The sequence below is a fragment of the Molothrus aeneus genome, chromosome 8 (genome assembly GCF_037042795.1).
Source record: "Molothrus aeneus isolate 106 chromosome 8, BPBGC_Maene_1.0, whole genome shotgun sequence".
Classification (NCBI taxonomy): domain Eukaryota; kingdom Metazoa; phylum Chordata; class Aves; order Passeriformes; family Icteridae; genus Molothrus; species Molothrus aeneus.
In genome coordinates, this window is record NC_089653.1 from 22620910 (window position 1) to 22631923 (window position 11014).

The 11014-nt window shown below is 56.0% G+C and overlaps 1 protein-coding gene across 5 annotated transcripts in view; it reads left to right on the top strand.

The window, feature by feature from the left end:
- KCNIP2 (potassium voltage-gated channel interacting protein 2) overlaps positions 1-9105 on the top strand; it is a 43030-nt gene extending 33925 nt beyond the window's left edge. For 4 of the 5 annotated variants that reach the window (XM_066554268.1, XM_066554266.1, XM_066554267.1 and 1 more), the window contains exons 2-8: positions 4514-4638; positions 5020-5089; positions 5181-5251; positions 5762-5869; positions 6241-6345; positions 6600-6662; positions 6983-9105. In XM_066554268.1, coding sequence (XP_066410365.1) covers positions 4514-4638; positions 5020-5089; positions 5181-5251; positions 5762-5869; positions 6241-6345; positions 6600-6662; positions 6983-7030 — 590 coding nt within the window. In that variant the 3' untranslated portion in view covers positions 7031-9105. Of the gene's footprint in view, positions 1-3299; positions 3400-4513; positions 4639-5019; positions 5090-5180; positions 5252-5761; positions 5870-6240; positions 6346-6599; positions 6663-6982 lie in introns of all 5 variants that reach the window. The other variant, XM_066554263.1, reaches the window with a different exon arrangement.
- The last annotated feature ends 1909 nt before the right edge of the window (positions 9106-11014 follow it).

Consider the following 11014-nt stretch of genomic DNA (forward strand, 5'->3'; position numbering starts at 1 on the left):
TTGGTGGGACACATCCTGACTCCCCAGGGGAGACTCACTCTTCCTTGGGCTGAGCTCATTGCAGACCCCAGAGAGCAGTGGCTGATGGCACTGCCCGAGGCTGGGCACTTCCCTGAGTGGCTGAGCCCTGCACAGGGGTGATTGTCAGCCACAGGTTTTAGGGGCAGCTGGGTTCAGATCAGCCTGGGATACCAGCTCCTCCTGCCTCCAGTGGTGCCCACGGGGCCAAGCAGGGGCTGTGATGCTGCATGACTGGTGGGCTGCTGGTGCTCTGCTCCCCTCCTGGAATGGTGCTGGGGCTGGAGACCCTGGGGGGGTCTTATTGTGGGATGCACATTTTCCACCCATCATGATCATGCATTTATTGACAGGTTACTGAGAGTGATGGGGAAGTTTTGGCACTGCCTGTTGGTTTGTTATTGAGGGTGTATTCTAGCAGGAGGGTGCTATGGGAGGGGTGGGTTGGTCTCCCCATCCAGCTGTCACTGGAAGGGCACTGTGGCTGTGGCTCTCTGGGAGGGCAGGGACATTGTTATGCACCTGACTGACTCTGTCTCCTGCTTTTCCTCTTGGGTCCTCTGTGGGAAGGGGGTGTCAGCCCAGCACTGGGTAACCCTCAGCATGGTGGCATGGGCTGGATCCAGCCTCCAAGGACACATCAGCTGCTGGTGGCTCCATACAAAGTGGTCTGTGGCCATCCTGATGGCAGTCATTGTGGGTCCCTTTGGAGCCAGCCTTCGGGATTCATTTCAACAGCGTGTGAAGATGGGGATGGGAAATCCCTTCCCCTTCTGGTGCTACTCAAGGATGGAGTGTCAGCTTGTGTGTGTTTGTGTGTTTTGAAGTCGCCGAGCTGCAGAGCGATGCATGGGAAGCGACAAGCCACTCAACGCGGCAGCCCTCCCGCTGCAGACAAAGCCCTGCCAGCCCTTTCTGCTCTGTGCTGGCCGCTGGATGGCCCTTGCAGGAGGGTGGAGAAGGAGCTGTCGCTGGCAGGGACAGGGCTTTGTGCTGCAATGTCCCTTGTGTCCAGAGTGGCAGCACATGGTTGAGCTCTGCTCCTCGTCTTTGGGCAGAGCTGTTTCCCAGCAAGGAGCAGCTCCCAGACTTGCTTGTGGTATGGATGCTGGGGACAGAAAGAGGGTGGTGTGTCCTACTCAGCAGAGCCCTTGTGTTCACTAAAGCCAGGACAGCAAAACCCCAGTCCTGGTCACCCCTCTCCTGTTGTTAAGCTGCATGTGCTGAATGTGCTCCCCCCCTGCCCTGAGGGACCCTGGAATCGGGCCCCCTTTGGTTTCCTCCTTGAGAAAACGCCCATGTTCTTTATTTTTTTCTTTTTCCTTCTTTATAACAAACTAAAGTGTAACTTGCACCCGACCTGACCTACTGCACGTGCCTATACCTGCTGCCCCTGTGAGTCCAACCACAGTTTACTCTCTGTTGCATCTCTCTCGCTGTGTGGTTTCCTTCCTGCCCTGCTCCCTCCTGGGTGCATCACCCTGGCATTGGGTGTTGCTCTGCCCACCCTGTCCCTTCCCTCTCAGCAAAGGGGATACTTCTGCCTGTCAGGTCTGTTCCCACAGCTCAGCTCTGCTGGAGGGACCTGGCCCCAGAGCATCCTTAAAAGGCTGAAAGGTGCAATTTCCCTTTCCCTCTGCAAATTAAGGCCCTTTTGTAGCTGGGACAAAATCATGGTTTATGTACAACTGATGCCCACTTCTAGGAAAGAAAAGTCCTCTTTCCTCACCTGCCTGCAAACCCTGGAGCAGACAGGAGCCAGGTTGTGCTGTTCTGCCAGTGCCAAGATCCTGGTCCTCACCCTTGACCCTGTCACCCCCTGACAAATGCCAGGGGATGTGTTGGTTCATCCCTATAGTGGGGATGCCACATCCCTGGGGAGAATTTGCCCTCTTTGAGTGGCTTTTTGTGATGTCCTGCTGGATCCATGACCTCCTGGAGCTATTCTCTATCCCCTAGAATGGTGGAGCTGCCTTGGTCTGAGCTCAGAGGGTGCCAGGTTCTGCTTGCGAGCACTTTGGGGCCAACCTGCCTAGAAGTGGCTGCTGGATGCAGACCCATGTCTCTGTCTTGGAGCTGGGTACAATACAACACCATTTTCCTGGTATCTGGGGCTCAGCTTAGTCCCACAAGGCTGAGAAGGAGCTTCTCTGGCAGCTTTTGCTAGACCCTAGAGAAACAGCCCCAAAAAACAGGGCTCAGGATGTGTAGGCATTGTGACCTGCTGCTTGCAGATGTTCAGGATGCTTGGAGCAAACACAGTGACAAACCAGAGCCCCAAAGGGACGTTGCACCTTTTGTCCCATTTGTCCCCATGCTGGTGTCTGCCTTCCCTCAGAGGCTGGAGCCCAGCATGGCCTTCATCCCCTCCTCCTCCTTTCCCCACCTGCAGCATTAGTCCTGCGCTGAGTTTGCTGGCTTGAGACACTGTGGGAAGGGAGGGAGGGGGTCTGCAGCCATGGGGCAACACCAGCTGGGAGAGATGGGGCTGAGTGAACCCACTGGGGTCCAAATGGGGGAGCAGGGGGTGGCAGTGGGGTCAGCACAGTGAGGGGACCTACTGTTAATGCAGGGTGACTTGGATGCAGTGGCCATGGCCAGGCTGTTGTGGGGAGTCCCTCACCCAGCCCTGTAGCCTGGCCAAGGCAAAGCCCCGTTCCCCTTCTGGCTGTCTCAAAGCAGCTCCCTGGGCTCAGATCCCAGTGTTGCACTGGGGTGGGGGTGCATGCTGCAGTCTGGGCTGCATGGGGGGGTCTGGTGCATGCTTTGCCTTCAGCCCTTGGGTGCCAGCAGGATCAAACCCAGCCTGAGCTTAGCGAGGATGCAATGCCCTGGTTCCTCCACAGGCTGTTTCTTGAGCTTCATTCTACCTTGCCTCCCTGCAGAGCCTCTCGAGAGGGTCCCCAGGGTGCAGGTAATTGTTCTCAAGGCTAAAGGACAGAGTCTGGCCCTGCCATTTCCTGACTTTCTGGGCTACTGGAAGTCTCTAGGGCACCCTGGTATATGGGGGTGTACCAAAGTGCTGGGTGTGTGTAGCCTAGCAGGGTTGTTCTCATCCTTCCCAAGGATGGATACTCCAGTGCTGGGTTTGTCCTGGGATTGAGCAGGAAGGTCGACCAGAGCCTGAGCTGGGTTTTGCCTTCCTGCTCCTCCTGCCTCACGCTGCATGTGCTGCCTCCGCTCAGATCACCCCGCGCCGGGTGCCCAACCCTGCTGCCCGTCGGGACCGGGGGCTGATGCTGTGTTAATTCTTCTGCTTGGTGACTCCTTCTTTCTTCCAGGCAACCCGCCAGTCCAAACTAAAAAAGCGCTGAAGCAGCGATTCCTCAAACTGCTGCCCTGCTGCCGGCCCAAATCCATCCCCTCGCTCAGTGAAAGCAAGTGCTTCTTCTTGCCTTTGTGTGTGTGTGTCCCCGGCGGTGCTGCTGCCTGCTCTCCGCCCTGGCCCTGCCTGCGGGAAGGGGACGCCTCCACCTCTCCCCTGCCCTGGCTGTCAGGATCAGCCCTGCCCCGGAGGGGTCCGATCCCATGGGCTCTGCACCAACTTCTGTCATTACCTGCTCACAGGCTGGTTTTCTCCCTGCTCATCTCCCTGGAGCAGCTCCCACGGGATGCACAGCGGCAAGAACTGCTTGGGAGCTGGCTCAGGGAGCAGGGCCCTCCCGGCACTGGTCTGAGGGGTGGGGAGTTGTTTCTCTAAGCTGAGGGTTGGTCTGGAGATGGAGGTGTGATGGAGTAATGAGAGAGGCTGAGCAGGGTGTGAGTGCAGAGTCCCTTAACCCCCTGTACTGGGTGTGCTTGGCTCCTTGGAGAGTCCAAGCCCCTGGTCAGGATCTCTCCCAGCTCCACGGTGCAAGCCAATCCCCCCTGGGAGAAGGTGAGTATGGAGGGGCAGGGTCTGAGCTGTCCCATGAAGAGGGAGTACCTGCTGTGTGCCCCTCTTGGCTGAGTGGGATGTAGGGGTGCTGGTGCTGCAGGCAGGGGTTGTGCAGCTTGGCAGGTGGTGGAGAGAAGCTGTCAAGGAAGGTGAGAGGAAAGTGGGTAGAAAAGAATCTGGAAAGGCTGGGGCGGGGGTGGAATTTGGGGCTGGGGGTTCTGAGGGGCAACTCTCCTACTGGATGTGAGCCCTGGTGCTGCAGGACATCAAGGGTCTGAACTCCACGGGGCAGATGCCTGTGCTGGTGGGAGAAGGGCAGGCAGGGAGGGTTTCAGCACTGGGGGATTTTCACACCTCTTTTGTGCCCAAGCTGGGCTCTACTGGAGGGGGGTTGTTGCCAGTGTCAGTCCCTGGTCTGTAGCCAGGGTGTCTCTGAGTGTCCTCTTCTGGCATAGATCCAGCTCTGGCTGAGCAGAGCACCCCAAAAATGCGTCAACCTGGGCAGGTGTGAGAGGACAGTGTGTGCTGTGCAAGGTGCCTCTCTGCCCCCTGGCATGACAAGATAGGGCAGGACAGTGCTGGCCTCAGCCACTCTCTCTTCCCCTGGGTTCCTTGCAGACAGTGTTGAGGATGAGTTTGAGCTCTCCACCGTCTGCCACCGCCCTGAGGGGCTGGAGCAGCTCCAGGAGCAGACCAAGTTCACCCGCAAAGAGCTGCAGGTCCTGTACCGAGGCTTCAAGAATGTGAGTACTCCTTGACCAGCTTTGATAGCCCCCACCTCTGCTGCCATGTCCACCTCGGGGTACTGCTTTGTGTGTGAAAGTTTTTGGGGTTGAAGTTTATATAAGGCTACAGCCTGATCTTACCTCCAAGGAGCTCAGTGGGGAGACCTGATCCTGTGCTGTTTCCTTGGGTACAGAGAGCCCCTTCCTGGGTGCCTAGGATTCAAAGCCCCTCCAGCATGTGGTGCAGCCCAAAAAATCAGGGAGATGCTCTAAGCAGCCTTTCTAGCCACCCCACCAGGTGCACAGGGCTGGAGGGCAAGGCAAGGCAGACACAGGTTTTTAGGGGGTGTTCAGCCCTTTTTGCAATGTGGAAGTGACACTGTGACCTTGCCCTGGCAGGAGTGCCCAAGTGGCATTGTCAACGAAGAAAACTTCAAGCAGATCTATTCACAGTTCTTCCCTCAAGGAGGTGAGTGCCTGTCCCTGTCCCTATACACATAGGTGCCTCTGCAGGGCAGAGGGTCACCCAGCACCCCCTCATGCTGTCTGCCTCCCTGCAGACTCCAGCACCTATGCCACCTTCCTCTTCAACGCCTTTGACACCGACCACGATGGCTCCGTCAGCTTTGAGGTGAGCTGTGGCCAGGGAGGGGGTGATGGCGTGCAGCAGGGCAAGGAGAGCACAGCCCTCCAGGGACCATGGACTGGGATCAGCAGTGTTGTTGTTGCAGATGGATGAAGAGTTGGCAGGCCTAGTGGAGTTTATTAAATTCCCAGAGGCAACAGAAACTAATGCAAAGCATAAAAAAGGGGCTTTCTGTAATTTCTGGGTAGGGTTGTGTAGGGACCCAGACTGGCAGACACAGCCATGGCTGGGTCTTGTTCACACAAGACTGAACACATTGTCCTCTTGGTTGCTGTGACCCAAGGGAGTAGTGTGGAAAATGTACAGTGTTAAGCAATTTTTTCTCCCCCAACTCTTTTTGATACCCAACATTATGCCTTGTCAGCCCAGCCCCAGGGCATATCAGCTTTGGGGCTGAGTTCCTCCCTGCTGGAAAATCAAGCAGGGCTGTACCCTCTGTCTCTGAGGCCCTTTGTGGCTGTAACTCCCATTTGCCTGCCTTGTCCATCCTTGCAGGACTTTGTGTCTGGGCTGTCCACCATCCTGCGGGGCACCATTGATGATCGCCTGAACTGGGCCTTCAACCTCTATGACCTGAACAAAGATGGCTGCATCACCAAAGAGGTGGGATGGGGGGGTCCAGACTGGTCCCCGGGGCCAGTGCAAGTCTGCACCTGGCAGGGACAAGGGCAGAACTCAGCTGAGCTCTGGAGAAGGGCCTAGGGGATCAATATTTAACTGAGCTCAGCTTTGCAAATGTCCCTCCTGGCCCCCTGGCACTGGTGCGACTCTGGGATGGAGGTGGATGAGTGGTGTGCAGTTTTGGGGCTCCATCACACATGCACACACGGCCCCACACTGTGCACAGAGCCAGCAGAAACACATTTGAGCACCCCACAGGTCCCTCAGGAGCATCAAGAAAAAGGTGTGGGTTGGGGACCAGGTGGAGGCAGAGCCCCATGTTGACACTGCAACCCTGCTCCCCTTCCCATCAGGAAATGCTGGACATCATGAAGTCCATCTACGACATGATGGGCAAATACACCTACCCAGCCATGCGGGAGGAAGCACCCCGGGAGCACGTGGAGAACTTCTTCCAGGTGAGCTGAGCACATCCTCAGGAAGCATGAGCACTGGGGAAGCAGAGCTCCAGCACAGAGCTGCAGGGGGTGCAGTAGAAAACACCCCACTCTGGGGATGAAGCAGGGCTGTGCTGGTCCTGTTGGTGCTTGGGCATGCTTGGGGCCAGGGGTGCACTGTGTCCAGCCCCTGTGGGACCTTGGCAGGGGGTACCAGGTTCTCCCTAGGGCTGGGGCTGTCCTTGCAATGCTCCCTATGCTGTGCTTGTCTGCAGAAAATGGACCGGAATAAGGATGGTGTGGTGACAATCGAGGAGTTCCTGGAGTCCTGCCAGAAGGTAAAGTCACCAGCAACTCTTCTCTGAGCTAGGTCACCACCCTCTTCCTTGGGGACCTTTGTCCCTCTTGCTTCCTTCCTGCAGAGAGGGAGTGAAGCCAGGGTTCCCAGGGGCAAGGCTGGGGCTCTGCTTTGGGAACTGTACCCATGCCAGTATCCTTGTACAGATGAGGAAAGCCATGGATCCCACTAGGGCTCTGTAATCCCTGGGGCTCTTGTCCTATGTGCCAGAGCTGCCATGAGGGTGAAGCAAGGTTTGGGGGAGCTGCCCAGATTGCTGTTCTGTGTCCAACTTGCCTGCTTCCCACCTGCTCCTGACAGGATGAGAACATCATGCGATCCATGCAGCTCTTCGACAGCGTGATTTAGCTCCCGGACCTGCCTCCAGATGAGCTCTCCTGACACTGGGCCCAGAACCTTCTTCTCCCTCTTGACTTTTCCTTTGAGACTCCCCTCCTCCAGCTGCACAGACACCTTCATGGAAAGGGGCCTTCCTTCCTTGAGATGCAGTTGGTGCCAAGATCTTCCCTTTCCCCTGGCCCAGCTCTGCTTTCCTCGGGGAATCCCAAGCAGGTGCTCCCAGATGTTGGAGCATGGGCATGGCTGGCACAGGATGAGAATTTCACCTGGATGGACCTCCCTGCACCCAATCCCGGTGGAAAAGATGCATCCTTGGGCTGCAGTAGAGGTTTTCCCCATGCACACCACCCTGTGCAACCACAGCTCGCCTACCCTGATCCTCCCCAGCCCCAGGAGCCCCCGGTCCCAGCTCCAGCCCAAATCCTCCAGCAACACTGTCTAGACACCAATAAAGTCTTGCAATGGGCACAGCCAGTGCCTCAGCTTCCTCCCCTGCCCTGGCTGTGCCCTGCTGTGGGAAGATGTCCAGTGTGTCCACTGTGAGCCACCGGGCACCCTCCCTGTCCTGAGCCAATGGGTGGGCAGAGGGGCCGTGCCTGGAGAAGGCAGCCACACAGGCCCTGGGGGTTCATTGCTGCATGAGCCATGGGGAGCATCCCCTGATCCCAGGGATCCTGCTTAGACCTACAAGGCTCTTCCTGACAGGGGCAGAGGCTAAAGGGACTCCGAGGTGACTTGTGGCACTTGTCCCCCAGGACGGATGATGTAAGGCTGGGAGAGCTGCAACCTCAGCCCCTGACCCTCAGGTTTGGGGTGCTGGCACAGGGGGACCCCCAGGGATCCACTCTGAGGCTCCAGTGGAGAGACACCCTTTCCAACCCTTCCTGAGGATGTGACAGCCATGGTATGGGGACATGTGGAAGAGGGAGATGGGCTGGTCTCTGGTGGCCATTCTGGCTCCATAGGGCTCACAGTCATGCTCCTGGCATCACTTGCTACTGACCTTGCCCTGCTCCTGTGCCCTGGCCCCTCCCAGCCCACCTGCTGCCCTGGGAACAGGGGAATGAGCGATGAGGCAGAGAGGTGTCCCCACAGGATAGCCCTGTGCTGGTGACATGGCTGAGCTGGCAGCTCCTGGAGGAGAAAGTCGAGGCTGGGGTTAGACAGGAGTTACTGCCATGCTTCTGGCAGGCTGGAGGGTCACCTTGGGGCAGGGGACTCTTCTCCTTTTTCCAGCATGGCTCTGTGTGAGAGCTTGCCTGGGGACCTTGGGGATGGGGACCCTGGGTGTTTTTGTCACCACCAGCTCCTTGGAGATCGGTGTGTGCAGACAGGCCTGTCCTGCCCACATACCACTCCAAGTCATAGCTTGGAGAGTGATGCCCATGGGCTAATGATCCCATGCCAACTCCAGAAGCCCCTCACAGGCACTGGGAACATACCCAGCCCTGGCAGACCCAATTGTGGCTCCGCTCTCTGTATCCTTGGCCAGGGGTGGTTTGGGCTGGCCTGAGCTGTGATGTCTGGGATCAACACTCATGCTGGGCCAGACCAGGGCTGAGGCCCTGGGGCTGGAGACATTAGAATTTAACCCCTGGGGCTCTGAGCCAAAGCTATGGGGCTCCTTCCCAGGGGGACTATCCCTGTCCCAGCCCTTGCAGATATCACATGTTTTTTAGGCTCATTTGACACGTTATTTATCTTGCAGACATGATGTGTTTTTTAGGTTCATTCAACACATTGTTCATCTCACAGACCTGTTTCCAGGTTTGCTGTGGGGCTGAGCTCCCACTTCCATTCTCCTAAGGGTGGGAGGGCCTTACCCCTCCATCTCTTGGCCCTGTTCTCCCTCCTCCCAGCTCTCTGGGGTACCCATTGTTCGCTGCCATGTGGAGCACCTGCCGCCTCCCCGCTCACGCTGTAGGTCGCATGGTGTGACCCCCTGTCCCGGGGCATGGTGACCCACAACCCGCTTGGCATCTCCAGTCTGTATATTTTGTATTATAACAATTATATGAGTTAAAAAAAAAACAAAAGAAAAAACCAACAAAAAACCAATAAAATCTAACCACAATCGCTATGCACACTACTGTTCTGTCTTTGCATCTGTCAGCTGCCTGGGATGGGAGCGCAGGAGAAATGAGGGGTCTCTGCAGAGGGCTGGTATCCTCTATGGGGTGCTGTGGTTGCAGGGTGCTCTGCATGGGTGCTCTGGGAGGTTGCATGGGGGACAGGGTGCACACTGAGCTTAGCCATGTTGTTGGTGGTCCTGTAAACACAGATTTTTCTCCTGCTAAGAGGCTGGAGGTGTTAAGGTTAAAAAGCTCTTGCATTAAGTGTGTTGCATTTCAGGAGCCAGGCTGCCAGGTGTGCTTTCAGCTTGCCACAGATGCTGCTGGGTGAACCTAAGCTTGGGACCAGGTGACCCTTGTTAGGATGTGGCATTTTAGGCTGAGCTAACAGGAACATGGTCGCCTGCCACCTTGAGGAGTTAGGTATGGATTGGGAAGGGGTTTTCTTATGGCAATTACTGGTTGTTGGAAAAGTCCACCATTGAAAACTGGGAAAAATCAAGTAAACAGTCATGTAAGTAAGAAAGTAGCAGAACAAGAGAGCGGTGGACCTGATGTGGGACAGCAGAGTGGTCCAGCATTCTACAGACTGATCCAGGAACTGAAAGCTCAATGCAAAGAGCTGCCTGGAGACCAAACAGAGCCTTAAAAGGATGGGCTCTGGCTGTGGGGGGAATTACCATTGTGGGACTGGGTAAGCAGCAAGTCTGATCTTTCCAAAGCCTCTGACTCTCCAGGGACCTTTTTGGGCTGCTGGCCATCACCCAGGGCTGTGTATGGCAGTATGAATGGGCCTGAGCACATTTTCCCCTCTAACCCACTTTCCCCGGTATATCCTATCCCCTGAGCTCTGTAGGGCTGGTTGCTATTTTGGGCAATGACATCCAAGGGCTTGATGTGCCCTCTTGTGGCACAGGGATGCTGTGAGCCACTGATGGGATCCCGTGGGTCCTTGTCCCCAGGGGAAAAGGCAGGAAAGAGGCTGAGGTGATACCGGAAAAACAGCGCTGTGGGGCTCAGCCTTGGAATGCTGCCATAGACTTTTCACATCAAATGGGAAAAGGTTTGTGCGGGGAGTGTAGCTTTTGGAGGGGGGGTGGGAGAGCTGGGAGTCGAAAATAATCTGTTTATCTCTACCCAAAAGGGGCCCTCAGGAAGGGCCTGAGGGCAGGGAGGCCTGGATCCTTTAGGTGTGCCTTCAGCTTGCCATGAGAAGCTGCCGCGTGAGCCAGGGCTTGGATGACCCTTGTTAGTAGGAGGTGGCATTTAAGGGTGGACAGCCAAGTCATTTGGTCTATAATGAGAACAGAGAGAAGAGTTGATGGATCCTTGGAAAAGGCCAAGTTTTTCACAGCTTTCAGAGGAAAAGATAATAGTAGCTATGTGGTAAAACAGCTGAGCAACTGGATGAGGCAGCTGATGCAGCCTGGGGCAGTGATTCACTCCAGCATCCTGAACACTGCCTGGAAACATAAGCATTTTGTAAAAGGATGAGATTGCAACACTGGGAGAACTATTACTGTAGGATTATTTTGCCATGATCAGAGATATGAGCACCCCTTCAGGGTCTTATGTGACCATGTGGTTATCACCAAGCTCTGGAGGTGTGTGAAAGTCCTGTGTGTTCTCCACCCAGATTCTGTGCATTTCTCCTCTCTAACCCTTCTGTAAAGTCTGCTCGTGTGTCAATACAATTTAGCTGGCTCCTATTTAGGGTATCTGTACAATTTCTATTTTTGCTCCTTGAAAGCTTTGGCCCGCTGATGGTGGTAACTAGAGATGCCCCTTGGCCAAGGCTCATTGCCGCTGCCGGAAACGCAGCCGCCTTCGGTTTCTCGTCATGCCCGAGCTGCTGTCAGTGGAAATGAGCGGAAACGTGGCTGAAACGTGGAGTGTCTGCCCTGATGTCTGCAGGCCTTGT